Genomic DNA, 16,003 nt, shown 5'->3' on the forward strand with positions numbered 1-16,003 from the left:
ATGAGCTCCCCTAGGAGCCATTTCACACATGCTGTTGAAATTCACGGACACAACTTAAACCAAGTGCTCAGAACTCCAAGGCTTCCCTGGGCTCAGACGGTAAAGCATCTGCCTGCAATGAGGGAGACCTGGGTTTGATCCCTGGCTCAGAAGACCCCCTGGAGGAGGAAACGGCCACCCGCTCCAGTACTCTTGCCTGGAAAATTCCATGGATGGAGGAGCCTGGTAGGCTGCAGTCAATGGGATCACGGAGTCGGCCATGACAGCAACTTCACTAGAACTCCTAAAGCTTGTTCCTGGCTTCCTCTGGACTCCAATCCTTGTACCTTTCCCCTTGTCTGAGATCGCTTTGTAATCTTTTGCTGTCACAAAACATCAGTGTTAAGCATGAAAATATGCTGAGTTCTTTGATGTTTTCCTAGTAATCATAACTTGGATAATCTTGAGGACTTTCAACAGTCATTCATCATGACTCTTAAGTCTGACCATTCTGTTCATATAAGCTCATGTGGTTTCTCTTTGTGGTCAACATTATGTCATACACGGTACCCTTTATATACACAGCTTTGTGTAAACACTGTGTGAGGGAGAGAGGCAATCAATATAAAAATACACTGCTGTGTGTGGCCATTCACTAACACACACATATATTGAAGGAAACAAAAATGTTAATGTGTCTGATGAGGGAAACAAAAAGGTTAAAGGAACAGAACTGAACAGTGGCTGGAGGTGAGGATGATGAAAGAAAAATGGCTGTAAGGTGGCTTGGTCAACCAGACACAAGACAGTGGGATTCACTGAGATGTTTCTCAGGCACCTCAAACACAGTGTCCAAAACCAAATCAACCTTAGCCTTTTTCGATCTCTCTGCTACTTCAAAGTCAAGAGATTATCTATATCTTTGACAAAGTTATGAGATGATGTCAGCACTGATGACTGAATATGGCTTCACACTCAAACTGAAAGGGTGGCCAAGATGTACTGCAGAATGAGAAACGGGGCTCAGAGATCAACACATACTACTTGATCCATTTTAGAAAATATGAGTAGTGACAAGAAAAACAAGGATTCACACTATATGAAGGAATCTGGGAAAGGGATATGGGCATGGACTCTGTAGCCAGCCTCAATGGCCTCCAATCCCTAAACGCATACTTTGTAACAACGGTACAACTTTGGGCAAATTCCTTAACCTCCGGTTTCATTGTAAAGTGAGGGTAATATTACCTACCACGTCAACTTGCCAGAAAGGTCAAGAGTTGACATGTTTAAACATTCAAGCCAGTGGCGGATGCACAGTGACACCAGGTGTCGGCTTTGCTCTTAGTTTCTATGGGCGCATCCTCACGGTGGTGACTCTGGCCAAGCCACACATGCATAGACTCAGTGTGTCTGGACACACAGAAGGCGTGGGATTGTGAACACTGCGTGACAGACATGAGACACATTCACCCTGGAGACACAGATTTGGGGGAACTCTGCAGCTCACTGAGTGTAAAATACCTTCAATGGGAATTAACTCACTCATGGAACACATCGCAAGTGAGAAACCAGTGGCCTTGGATGGAACCCGGGAAGCACACTGTTTAATACTAAGCAGGGGCTGAAGACAGATTCTCTGAAGAATGGCAAGAACTGAGAAGCCAGGGAAGGACATTTAAGTCAGAGAGGTGGGCAGCAGTCCAAAGGGGGCTGGGAGGTAGGGGAAAGAGGACAAAAGGGAACTCTCAGACCTGTTTAAGCCAGGTGACCGTGACAGAAATCATCCTTTAGTTGTCACTGGTGTGAAAGGGACATGAGGGGGTAAGGACAGGTAGTGGACTGAACAGTCACACAGCGTGTGTCTGTGACAGAAGAGAAGGGCACAGCTCAATGAACAAGCGAGGCATAAAGTGCCTGCTGCTGCTGCTAAGTGGTTTCAGTCGTGTCCAACTCTGTGCGACCCCATAGATGGCAGCCCACCAGGCTCCCCCGTCCCTGGGATTCTCCAGGCAAGAACACTGGAGTGGGTGGCCATTTCCTTCTCCAATGCAGGAAAGTGTGGTCGCTCAGTTGTGTCGGACTCTTAGCGACCCCATGGACCGCAACCTACCCGGCTCCTCCACCCATGGGATCTTCCAGGCGAGAGTACTGGAGTGGGGTGCCATTGCCTTCTCCATAAAGTGCCTAGGGGTGAGGAACACAGGTACAGATTGTGGACACATAAGGGAATTAAGAGGGAGAAGTTAAGGACCAAAAACAGAGGCATAAAAGAAAGACAGGTCCTACACACGTTGGCAAATTGGGGGAATGTGTGCAACCACAAAGAGGAACAGTGACTGCTTCCTCCAGTTAATTTAGGATTTCTAATAATTAAGATAAACTACCAGAGACCAATGACTTTGGACTACAAGTTTTGCTGTGTTCTGAGTCCTTCTTTGGCATCATAAACTAGGCAAAGAAATAGAAGATGTATAAAAGAACAAAACAGAAAATCAAACAACTGAAAAATTGAAAAACCAAAATGAAAATTCACTGGGTGAGCTCAATAGTAGATTATACGTAAGAGGGAAGGAATCAGTGAGCTCAAAGTGAGCTCAATGGAAATTAATTAATATAAGCAACAGAGAAAAACACCCTGGGGAAACAAAAGGTACAAATCTGAGGGTCCTATGGAACAAGAACAAGAGCACACCATTCATGTTAGTGGAGCCCTTGAAAAAGAAGGGCCGAAAAAACTATTTGAAGCATAACTAAAAATTTCCCAATTTTTCAAAATGGCACATACTACAAAATTTTAAAAGTTAAGCAAACACCAGGCAGGATAAGCCCCCCAAATGTTATGGCAGGTTGCATCATGATCAAACTTCTGAACTCTATATACAAAGAAAAAACACTGAAAGTACTTGACAAAATGGATACAGGACAGATACAGAAATAATGAATCAAATGGCAGCAGATTTCTCATCTGAAACCATGGAAGACAAAGGAAATGACTTGCCTTTCAAGTACTAAAAGAAAAGCACTGTTGACCTGAATCCTATAGCCCGAAAAAAACATCCTTTGGGAATGAAGGAGAAATAAAGACATTCTTAGAGGAAGGAAAACAAAAACATTTGTTACCAGAAAACCTACCACAAAAGACAGGCTACAGGTGTTCCTGGGGTAAAAAATTTAAAAAGAAAACTATTAATGGAAGAAACCTGGGATTTTAAGAAGGAAGAAAAGAACAATATAATGAGTAAAAGTAAATAGACTGTGCTTCTTATGAGCTTTGCAAAAGTGGTTTGACAGCTGAAGCAAAAAAAAAAAAAATCCAATATGGTGCTCAGCATACAAAAAGGCAATACTTTATAGACAGTTATATTAAAGAATGGGGAATAATGTACCCAATAGAAGTAAGTTTCTATATGTCAAAGTGCTAAAGTGTTGATACTGTACACTCTGATATGTATGTATAGTATAATACCTAAAGTAACCACTAAAAAACAAGACATATTCTCAAAAACATCAAGATATATCAAGTGGAATTCCTAACATTAAAGTAACTCAAAAGAAGGCAAAACAAACAAAAAGTACCTCCCAAAACCAAACAACAGGGCAACAAAAACATCATAAAATGTAATTGTAAGCCCTGAGAATATCAATAATTATTTTAAACTTAAATGACCTAAACATACCAATTTTTAAAAAGAAATCAGTAAAATGGACATTAAAAAATGAGGCAAGTATATGCTCTTCACAATATTCACATATTACATTACTTGAAATGTAACAATATAGATAAGGTTGAAAATATAATTATTATGGAAAAATATAAACCATGCAAACATTAACCAAAAATGTCAATAGTGACTATATTAATATCAGATAAAGTATACTTCAAAGCAAAAAAATTTCACAGGAGCAAAGAGAAAACAAAGAATAATGATAAAAGGGTCAATATAGCAAGATAACATAGCAACCCTAAATGCATCTGTACCAAGTAACAGAGCTTTGAAATGCAAGAAGTGAAAACTGATAGAACTTAAAGGAGGAAGAGACAATTTTAGAATTAAACTGCAGGACAACACCCCCCTTTTCAGCTATTGATAGGAATTCGAGGCAGGAAATCAGTAGACAAAATCGGAAAAACATCATCAATGAACATGATCAGGAACACACACATACAAACTCCACCCAATGACAGTAGCATTCGCATTCTTTTCCAGCAGCCTTATTGAACATTCAAGATAGACTATATCTTGGATCATAAAACAAACCACGACAAATTTAAATAGCCAAATCAAATATCAAACTAATGAAATCAAAAACAAGAAGAAAGCACAAAATACTCCAAACACTGCAAAATTTAACAAAATACTTCTAAATAATTGATGGGTTACACAGACAGTCTTGAATAAAGAAATATTTAGACCTGGATGAAATGTAATTATAACATAATAAACTACAACAGTACTGAGGGAAATTTATAGAATTTAATGCTTATATTAATAAAGTGAAAAAAAAAAAAAAACCTCAATCAATAACCTAAGCACCCGCCTCAAGAAACTGCAGAGGAAAATAGTGCCAAAGCAAATAGAAGAAATGATGTAATAAGGGTCAGGGAAAAAAAAATCGGTGAAATTAGGAAAAGACAGAGGAAAAAATAATATAAAGTGCTGTTTCTTTGTAAATGACTTAAAAACTTGATAAATGTCTGAGAAGACTGACAAAGATAAAAGAGAACACATTTCCAACATCAGGAATGAAATATGGGTTATAAATACAGATTCTGCTGCCATCAGAATGATAATAAAGGAATACTTTAAACAAATAAGAACATTTAGATGAAATGGGACAATTTCTAGAAAAAGATAAACTATAAAAACGTATCCAATATGAAATAGAAGCTGAATAGTTCTATACATATTAAATAAAATAAATAAGTAATTAAGAAGCATTCAAAAGGAAACTCTTCAAGACTAAATGGTTCACTGGAGAATACTACCAATCATTAAAAGAACACACCAAACCAATTCTATACTATACACTGTCTTCTGAATAATAGAACACCTTTTAACACATGTTAAGAGGCCAGAATCACCTAGACACCAAACTCAGACAATGACAATGGAAAAAGAAAGAAAGAAAAAAAAAGAAATAAATAAAACTACTTAATACGTACCACTGTCACTCATAAAATGAGAGGAAAACTTCCTCAACAAAATACCAGCATATTAAATACAGTAATATATATAAAATTAACTGTACTCCATGACCAAGTAGGGCTTATTCCAAGGATACAAGCCTGGCTCAGCATTCAAAACTCTAATAAACATAATATATAACAACAGGCTACAGAAGAAAAAAACACAAGATTCTATCAGTTGATTAAAAAAAAAACATTTGACAAATTCAATACTCATTCATAGCAACAAAAACTTCTCAGCCAATTAGGAATATGGGAAACTTTCTAAACTTGATAAAGAAAGCTCTATGAAGAAAACCTTACAACTAACACCATAGTTTATGATGAAAATCTGAATGTTTTCCCCCTAATATCAGGAACCAGCCAAGGACATGTTTTCTCACTACTAGTATTCAAAATCATATTGGAAGTCCTCACTAGTCCAATGAGACAAGAAAAGGAAATGACAGGTATAGAGACGAGAAGAAAGAAATAAAACCTCTACTTGCAGATGATATTTCTATGGAGAAAATCCCAAGCATTCTGTCAAAAGAAATAGCAAGATGGTAGGATATGAAAAAAACGTATATACTAAAGACCATATGGAAGTTGAAATTTTTTAAATCAATGCAATCTATAATTACTAAAAATAACCAAACAAAAAACCCACATCTATATATAAATCTTATAAAAACTGTATAGGACCTATTATTGAGACTTATTAAACAATAATGAAATAAATCAAGAGATAGCAAATAAATATACAGACATAATACATTCATAAACTGTAAGACTCAAGACAGCAAACATGCTAACTCTAAACATATTATTCTGCCAGTTTAACTCCATTTCTTTTAAAATTCAATTTTTCTAGTAAAAACTTACATAAAACTTTATATGGAAATTCAAAATAATTAAGAATGCTAAATCAGTTTTAAATAAGAAGACTGAAGTTTTAAATAAGAAGACTGACCTGGGTAAAGAGGAATCACTTTACCCAATTAAAAGACTTACCATATAACTAGAGCAATCAGTAAACCAGGATTAGTAGAGGACCAAGAAAAAGTCGGCGTATTAGCGCTTTAAAACCATATAAAAAAGGTTTGTCTTTAAAAAATAAAAGCCTAGTCTTAAACGGTGCAAAACAACATGCCCATTCATATGTGAATTCTTAGCTCCTTAAATATAAAAGTATTTAGTGGCTCAAATCAAAATTTAAGCTCCTTAAGAATAGAGACAGTGTTTTAGAACAAAGAAGACATTCGATGAAAGGTTCCAGACCTGTCTAACTCACCTTACACTGGATAGCAATGAATGTATATACAAGACACATAGTATAGGTTTTTTACCATGGAAACAAAACCCTCTTCCTACCAGTTAACTAAGAAATCTATGACAAAGTGCCAGTTTGGCAAGGAAGTCTGAAAGAAACTTTTTTGCAGTTCATTTTCTAAGTCTCTCCCTTCTTTTTGAAAAAAAAATTCCTGAGATATAGTGAAATGTAAACTAAGAAGTAAGATGGACTGGGTCTCTCTCCTTAATGAATTCTCACGTGCAGAATAAGGCTCTAGGTTGGGTCAATTTCCAATATGAGTCTTTAGACGATAATTAATCTCCTGCAATAGTTTTTCTCACAGGGAAGAAAACTGTGGGGTTTCTCTTTGGTATGAATGATCAGATTCTGAGTAAGATGTTTCTTCTGGCAAAAGGTTTTCCTCAGTAGTTACATTCAAAAAGTCTTTCCCCAATAGGAGTTCTTGAAGGTTGACTGAGGTTTGCCCACTTGTGAAGGGTCTTCCCACTTCTGTCACACTGACAGGGTTCCTCCCAGTATGAACCCTCTGGTGCTGAGTGAGGGACGAGCTGCGACTGAAGGCCTTTCCACACTCACTGCACTCATAGGGCTTCTCTCCAGTGTGGATGATGGAGTGTCGAATGAGGTTTGTGCTCCAGCAGAAGGACTTCCCGCACTCCATGCATTCATAGGGCTTCTCTCCACTGTGAATCCGCTGGTGTCTGGTGAGGCCAGACCTGCGGTTGAAGGCCTTCCCACATTCCGGGCACTCATAGGGCTTCTCTCCAGTGTGGATGCTGAAGTGCCGAATGAGGTCTGCCCGATTGCTAAAGGCTTTCCCACATTCTTTGCACTCAAAAGGTTTCTCGCCAGTGTGGGCTCTTTTATGTAAGATAAAAGTGGAACAGTGGGTGAAGGCCTTTCCACACTCGGTGCACACATAGGGCTTCTCCCCAGTGTGGATCCGCTGGTGCCTCTTGAGGTAGGACCTGTGGTTGAAGGCCTTCCCGCACTCGAGGCACTCGAAGGGCTTCTCCCCGGTGTGGATGACATAGTGGTGAATGAGGGCTGCGCTCTCACAGAAGGCTTTCCCACATTCGCTGCACTCGTAGGGCTTCTCCCCAGTGTGGGTCTGCTGGTGCCACATGAGGTAGGACCTGTGTTTGAAGACCTTGCCACACTCGAAGCACTCATATGGATTCTCGCCACTGTGGATGATGTAATGTCGAATGAAACCCGGCCTATCTCGGAAGGCTTTTCCACATTCTTTGCACACAAAGGGTTTTTCCCCAGTGTGGCTCCTGTTATGCAAAACAAAAGTGGAGCGGTGGGTGAAGGCCTTCCCACACTCGCTGCACTTGTAGGGCTTCTCCCCGCTGTGGATTCGCTGGTGCTGCGTCAGGTGTGACTTGCGGTTGAAGGCCTTGCCGCACTCCACGCACTTATAGGGCTTCTCCCCGGTGTGGACCATGTGGTGCTGGAGGAGGTAAGTGCTCTTACTAAAGCTTTTCCCACACTCTGTGCATTCATAGGGCTTCACTCCAGAGTGAATCCTCTCATGTCGAGCGAGGAGGCGTTTCTTATTAAAAACTTTCCCACACTCGTTGCATTTGAAGAGAATTTCCTCTTCCTGAATCAGGGGATCTTTAACTGATTCACAGGAGTCACGGTCATGGACAGCACCCCCTGGAGGGACTGGCTCCTCTACGATCTTTGAACACACACCACCAGCTGTCCCTAAGCTGCCATGTACACAGCTTGGATTCCCAGGGAGCTTCCCGTTCTGGGGTTCTATCTCTGGTCTCAAGTGTCCTTCATGCCTTTCCAACGGCTCTTCTTGATCATTGATTTGGCCCAACTGGGAGTCCTCTGAAACTCTTTGTGTTAGCTGTTCTTGGACTGAGGCTCCCTCAAACAGGGATGGCTCAGAAGTGGTAGATTCTCTGGTCTTGGGTTTTCCTTTGTCACCTGAAAGAAATTCAACATACAGAAAGACCTGTTAATAATGCCAGCATGGAAGATCAATATTTCAGTGTAAAAACTGAAGATAAAAATAGTGCCTCTGTGTCTGCCATGTTTCCCTACCTCTGAATCCCAGGATAACAATTTCTTTCTCTCCTGATCTTGGACTGTTAAAACCTTGAAAGAGGGGCCCAGAGGAGTGGCTGTGTGAGGGGGTGGGGTGCTGGAAAAAGACACAGTCAATTCCAGACTGGATAGTTATGCAAATAAACAATTCATGTGGGTCCAGACAGTTTATGCTGAAGAGATGACTCAGTTCAAAACCTGAAAGACCAACTATATGATCAGAAGGCTAAGGTTTGAGCCATAAGATAACAGCTAGGAAACAGACAAAGGCAAGGCACGGCACCGAGTCACACAGTCACTGACTTAATCAGCTGTGGTTATGTAATGAGAGTCAGTGGGATTCTTGTGTTGGCAATATTCCGTGCACATATTGCCATACATCAATGCCAAGAGGCTAATGAGTCTGATGACATGGTAGCTAATGTTTAGAAGCCCTCCAAAATCTGTTAAAAAAAAAACAAAACATCTACTGAAAACTTATTGGACAAAGGCTTTGCAACAACTATCTTATAAAAGCTCAAGAAGCGAAAGAAAGATACAGAGAAAGTCAAGAAAACTAGGTAAAAACAAAATGGAACTATCAATACAAAGAAAGAAAACCTAAAGAGAAATGAAAAAGAGAGAATTTCTGCAGTTTCAGTAGTTAAGACTCCAGGCTCTCACTGCCAGGGACCCAGGTTCAATCCCTCGTCAGGGAATTAAGATCTCACAAGCCACAAAGTGCAGTCAGAAAAAGAAGAGAGCGAAAGAAACGAGAAAGAAACTCAGGAGCAAAAACTTCATTAACTAAAGTGAAAAACTCACTGGAATGATTCAAACAAAAATTTATATAGAAAAAAGAAATAATCTGCCAAGTTGAAGATAGAATAATGTTAAATATTGAGTCTAACAAACAGACAAAAAGAAAAGACTGAACAATACTGAGTAGAGCCTAAGGCACCTGTGATACACTTAATGAACCGACATACTCACTGAGACATTCCCAGAAAGACAAGAGATAAAGGATCAAAGAGAGTATCTGAAGAGCTGAAGACGTCCCAAAATGGATGAAACATGCAAGAAGTTCAATGAATTCCAAGAAAAATAAACTCAGATACACACTGAGGAAACTGTAAACAAACTTTTGTAAGCCAAAGGAAAAGTATAGCAAGTACGAAACAGCCTGTTATATACAAGCGATTCTCAATAAGATTATCAGATTTCTCATCAGAAACTTGGGAGGCCACAAAGCAGTGGTTCAATATATTCAAGTGTAAAACAAACAAACGAAAAGTGTCAAGTAAGAATCCTGTATCCGGCAAAACTGTCCTTCGAAAGAGCAAGGAAGAAATTAAGACATCTCAATATACAAAAGTTGGAGGGGTTTGTTACCGTGGGGTCTGCTCTGTAAGAAATTCTTCAGGAGGACTTCCAGGGTGAAATGTAAGAACACTAGCCAGTAATTCAAAGCCATATGAAGAAATAAAGAGCTTTATAACAGTAAATACATGGGCAGTTATAAAAGACAGAATTATTCTGTAGCTCTACATTGTGTATTTACATGATTTAGAAGATTGTTTTTTAAAATTGTTAACATAAAGGCTAGTATTATTATAAGTTTAGTTTCTAAGTCCATGTGTAGCTTCCCAGAAATTTAAGAGACTAACACATTTAAAAGAATTAGCAGTTTTAAGTTTCTAGGTGTACAACATACAAAGATGTAATTTTGTGACACAAACACTTGAGAGGGGTAAGGACAGAGCTGTAAAGGACTCTTCTGTTGTTGCTGAAGTTAGGCTGGTATAAAATCATATTAATGTTAAAACTTTAATACATACATCAAATATTATCCTATGATAGCCATGAATACCTAGAGAACGTATGCAGAAGGAAATGAAAAAGGAATTTAAATGTTTCACTACAAAATATCAACTAAACACCAGACTATAAAGCAAGAATGAGAATACATATAGAAATCAAATATCAAAATGACAGAAGGCTCTGCATATCAGCAACCACTTTAAATGGAAATGGTTAAACTCTTAAATTAAAAGACAGAGATTAGCAGAATTGAGAACACACGATCCAACTATATGCTTTCCACTAGAGACTCACTTCAGATACAAAGACAAAAACAGACTGAAAGTCAAAAGGTGCAAGAAGATTCTGTACAAATACTAACAAAAAGAGAGTAGACAAAATTGTCTACATTAAAATCAGACAAAACAGACTAAATCAAAAAGATTACAAGCAACAATGAAAGATATTATATAAGTAAAAGCTATAATACAGCAAGAAAATATAATTGTAAACAACTATATAATGAAAGAAGATCAAAATACATGAACCAAAGAATGAAAGAATGGAAGAGAGAAAGAGACAACACTACAAAAAAACATGGAGACTTCAATATCCCATTCTGAATAATGGAGAACACAACCAGACCAAGGATAAGTAAAGAAACAGAAGACTTAACATAAACCAACTGTATCTAACAGATACGGACAGAACATTCTACCCAACAACAACAGCATACACATTCTTCTCAAGTATACATGGAACATTTTCCAAAACAGACCACAGGTTAAATCACAAATTAAATCTCAATAGATTTAAAAAGATATCAAACAAAGTATAAAATACCAAAACTTACAGGATGCAGTGAGTGCAGTTGTTAAGAGGGAGACTTGTAGCTATAAACAGTTTCAGTGAAAAACAAAAAAGGTCTCAAGTCAACAGCCTAACTTAACAACTTTAGCAGGAAAAGAAAAACAAACTAAACCCAAACTAAAGACAAACAGGCAATGGAAAAATAACAGAGAGTCCAGGAAACACACACACATGGAGCTCTGGGGCATAGAAGAGAAGGGAGAGCAGTTCACAGTAAAAGCAAAGAATATAAAGTAAATGGAGGTAGAAAAACGGGTGACACTGGGAATGAGAACACTGTATTCCTGTCTCACACTGTCCTCAAATTCTACCTCACACCAGAAAGAGTTAAATGTCAGGTACCAAGCTTAGAACATCTTATGAGAACATCTTTTTGATATTAGGGATGGAGCAGCACCTGTAACTGATGAAAGTATCAGCAATGTACAAATATCCCCGAAAACAAAAGTCAAACAAAGTTAACAGAACACCTGGCATTTTCGATGAACTGACGTTTCAAAGAAAATACAGTTGTTCGTCAGTATCCACAGGGGAATAACTGCTATCAGACACCTCCCGCTCAACACCCAAAGATGCTCAAGTCCTTTACTTAAAATGGCAGTTTTTGCACATAACCTACATACATCCTCCTGTATACTTTAAATCATCTCTAGAGTGCTTGTAATATCTAATACAATGTAAATGCTATGTAAATAATTGCCAGCACAAGGCAAACTTAAGTTTTGCTTTTTCGAGCTTTCTGGGATTTTCTTTTCCCCCAGTCTCTTCAATCCATGCTTGATGAATCCAGAGTCAGAACCTGCAGATGAGGAGGACAACTGTACAAATGGGCCGACAATTACACGATGCGGAGCTAAAGCTCGTGAACAATTAAGGAGATGCAGGGCAAGCTCACCTGAGACACAACTGTGTCAGTTTGCTGAGCAAAACTAAATGTGCCTGAAAGCATGAGGACATAGTCAGTGGAATCCAGAAGTCTAGAGAGGCAGATCTCTTTCAGAAAACCACTGCAATTGTCACCTAGACTTGAAAGTTTGCACAGGCTACAATCCAACAATTTTACTCCTAGAAATAACAAAAGACAGGCCTAATCGTGTGCAAGATGACCAATACATACGAATGTTCTTGGTAGCACTGTGTGTGAGTGAAGAAATGTACACAATAAAATGCCCTAGAAAGTGGATGAATATGAAACAGGAATATTTTTTATTTACTTGCTTCAAGTGGAAGAAACTTGGGCACACTTTTATGTTGAGTAGACAAAGGATAAAGTTACTAAGGGGCTTCCCTGGTGGCTCAGAAGGTAAAGCATCTGCCTGCAATGTGGGAGACCTGGGTTCGATCCCTGGGTCGGGAAGATCCCCTGGAGAAGGAAACGGCCACCCACTCCAGTGTTCTTGCCTGGAGAATCCCATGGACACAGGAGCCTGGCGGGCTACAATCCATGGGGTCGCCAAGAGTCGGACACGACTGAGTGACTTCACTTTCACTTTTAAAGTTACTAAACAAGCAGTAAGTAAGAAATACTTTCCCTAAAAGGTGTAACCTAGACTCTGGTTCAAGAACTGGCCATGAAGTGTGCCAAGATCTCTTCCGCCAGGTGAAAGGAAAACTACAGCCCGGGAACCGGAGTGCAGAAGGGCTGAGGACCAGGCAGGAGTTTACTGTGGAGACTTGCTGACACCCCAGGGTCATTCGCCGAGACATCTCCACTGGGGAGGCAGTCACTGTCGGGACGGCCGGATGCAGGGCTGCTGGAGGTGGGGGCGAGGGTCTGGGGCGGCATCCCGTCTCCAATCTGCACAGACGGCGGGACCATGTGCTCGAGCGTGGGAGGGGAGGAGTGAGCCCCGGGATGGGTTCTCTGCCAGGCGTGCTCACTGGCTGCCTCTGAGACCCTCAGGTGGAGGTGTGTGGAGAGCAGGGGGCAGAGGCTGGGAGGCCCCTCTGAGGGGCCACCGATGGCCACACACAGACGCTCACAGGCCAGCCGGGCCACCGAGTCACCAGGAGTGGAAAGAGCACGCCTCTGCAGCAGCCCCAGCACCACACACGACGGCTCCAGTGCCCTCAGCGGCCCAGACGGGGGATACACAGGACACACGCCACCGGGAGGCTTCACCCCACAGGAGGGGACGGGCGACAGGGGACGAGCGAGGGCTCCCAAGTGTCTGAAACCACAGTTCGGGAAAGGAGAAGCAGAGGAGGGCTGGAGAGGCGCTGGGAGGGGAAGACCTGAACCACACGGCTCGTCGTGACTCACGGGACGTGGCGACACCAGCAGCTCACTTCCCACGAGACACCGACCACGGCACAGACCCTGCGCTGAGCAGTCTTATGTTCTAAAACCGCACGCCCCCAGCAACCCCAGGACAGAGCGACTATCGCGCCTGGCGCCTTCAGGAGCAGACCCCCCTCACCAACCTCCTGCTCCTCTCCTGGGACAGAGGGCTCAGTCACAGCTCCCCGCCCACCCCCACACTGTGGCCAAGAGCCCAGTGCCTTCCAGTGGAGCCATCAGAGGGCTGGTGTTTATGGGAGTCAGAGTGGCGTCATTCCCCCACTCCTCTGCTGGCTGCAGGGGGTCAGGACAACCTGAAGTCACACACTGACGACAGAACGAGCCCGGGGCCCCAAGCGGCCGTGTGCTGCAGAGCTCCCCGTGACCGCAGAGCTCTCCTTGGTCCGCAGGGCTCCCCGTGGCCCGCAGGGACCAGGTGTGAGTCAGAAACACGCCTCCACGTGCTGGAGCACCGAGATGCCGGAGTCCCTCTGACACAGCAGCCAGGCTGTAACTCAGAAGAACTTACGTGCAGACACAAGGGGATCCCGAATTCCACTGGGACCACCGAGCTGGTGGTCGGCACCCGGGCCTGAAGCCCAGGACACATCTGAGCTCGTACACCGCTGTCCTTGGCGAGGACAGAGGGACCTGGGGGCAAAGGGCTCCGTGGCTTGCAGACCACTAGAGGCCCGAACAAGATGCCTCCCAGGGAACCAGGGCCAGTGGCTTCCGGCAGGGTCTCTGCCCACAGCTTGGCTCCTACCTGGACAGGTGCTTCGGGAGAGGTCTCTCTTCACCGTCCATGGCTCCTGCCCGTGCTCCAGCTGGTAGATCAGCTCAGGTCTGGGGACAGGACACCCTGGGCACGGAGAAAAAAGAAAGACATGGGGGCTTCTGTGAAAACTGGGAAAACCTCTCAATCTCGTGTGAGACTTCACGATGTGGACCTGAGAATGAAGCTGCTTCCATGCACACAAAATGTGGAACTGCGACCCCAAAACCAAAGACATGCCACACTGCCACGGAGCTTTTATTCCTAATACTAAATCAAAAGCTAATATACAGTTAACAATCATAGTCAAAGGACCGTGTTCAAGCAACTTAAATGCACTACATTACTTCAAAATTGAAATAGATTTATGATGTCATTTAAACAACTGACATATTTAAAATATTGACTCTTTTCATTCAAAACCAGCTTACGTGTCTCCATTGATTAGTTTTGTTTTTAGAACACAAGCAAAGTTTTGTATTGTTCTTCCTACAGACCACAGATGAGTCTGTCCTAGGGCTTCCTCACAGCATTCTCAGCAAGTACATATTATGATCAGCACTTTTTCTTTTTTTAGCCATGTAGGACCCTAGTTCACTGGCCAGCGATCAAACCATCACCCTCTGAATTGGGAGGCGGAGACGTAATCATCGGTCCACTATTGTTTAAAAATTAAAATTCACTTACAATGTCATGTTTGTTCCAGGTATACAAGAAAAGTGATTCGCATACACAAATACCCAGATGCTTTTCAGATTCTTTTCCATTATAAGTTATTATAAGATTTTAAATATAGTTCCCTGTGCTATATTAGAACCTTGTTGTTTATCTATTATTATATACAGAGGTGTGTATCTGTTGATCCCAAACTCTTAAATTATCCCTTACCACACCTGCTTTCCTCTTTCGTAACCATAAGTTTGTTTTCTGAGTCTGTGAGTAGCACCATTTTATAGATAAAAATCATACAGAAAGCAACAATCAGGCAGGTAATGTGATCTGCCAAAGAGCCCACAACTGGTGAACAGCTGGGCCAACACGGAGCCCAGGCCTAACCATCTCGGCTCTGTGTGCTGTTCCCCCACAAAGCTACACAAGCCTGCTCCCGAAGGTGCTGAGTCCAGGCCTGAGATGACAATCCTGATGAGTAATGACAGGAGCGATGGTGGTGAGGTTTGCAATGCTACCCCGCACAAAACCTGGTCACTCAAGGCACTGTTCTGACCCTTTCCAGAAAGTGACCACCTTACCCCTGTTGCAGTCCTGGGAATTAAACTCCACCTTACTCCAGTTTACCAAGGAGAACCCCGAGGCAGAGACGGGGTCTGTAATTGCCCAGGTCCACACAGTTTTTAAGGTGCAAAGAGGGGACTGAGCTAATATACAGTTAACAATCACTGGCTCTGACCCTGTTCTCCCCAACACCACACTGAGGAGGAAAGAGCAGACACCCCTGAGTGGGGCCAGCATTCTGAGACCAAGTAGGGGGCAGCTGTGAGGGAGGGATGTGAGCACCGAAATGCAACCACGGGGAGCAGGGCCGGAGAAGGGCAGACTCAGTAGACTTCAGCATTTCATGAACTGTGAGAAAATAATAAAACTGAGACTCCTGCACAGTGACGTGGTCACATCCACTGCCATCAATATTCCACTACAGAAAGGATTTTTACATCAGAGGAACCCCACAGAGGACAGCTTCATAAAGTGAAGGTGTACGTTCCTTACTGTTAAGGTTCCACTGTACGAGGCTCACCACTGAAGCCAAAT

The 16,003-nt window shown here is 42.0% G+C and overlaps 1 protein-coding gene across 2 annotated transcripts in view; it reads right to left on the reverse strand.

Moving 5' to 3' along the window:
* Positions 1-2,393: 2,393 nt before the first annotated feature.
* The window catches only part of ZNF805 (zinc finger protein 805), a 67,456-nt gene continuing 53,846 nt past the window's right edge, over positions 2,394-16,003 (reverse strand). For both annotated transcript variants that reach the window (XM_040251744.1, XM_040251745.1), the window contains exons 3-4: positions 14,228-14,323; positions 2,394-8,411 (exon numbers count right to left, since the gene is read on the reverse strand). In XM_040251744.1, coding sequence (XP_040107678.1) covers positions 6,781-8,411; positions 14,228-14,323 — 1,727 coding nt within the window. In that variant the 3' untranslated portion in view covers positions 2,394-6,780. The remainder of the gene's footprint in view (positions 8,412-14,227; positions 14,324-16,003) is intronic.

This window comes from Oryx dammah, unplaced genomic scaffold (assembly GCF_014754425.2).
Source record: "Oryx dammah isolate SB20612 unplaced genomic scaffold, SCBI_Odam_1.1 HiC_scaffold_13, whole genome shotgun sequence".
Lineage (NCBI taxonomy): Eukaryota > Metazoa > Chordata > Mammalia > Artiodactyla > Bovidae > Oryx > Oryx dammah.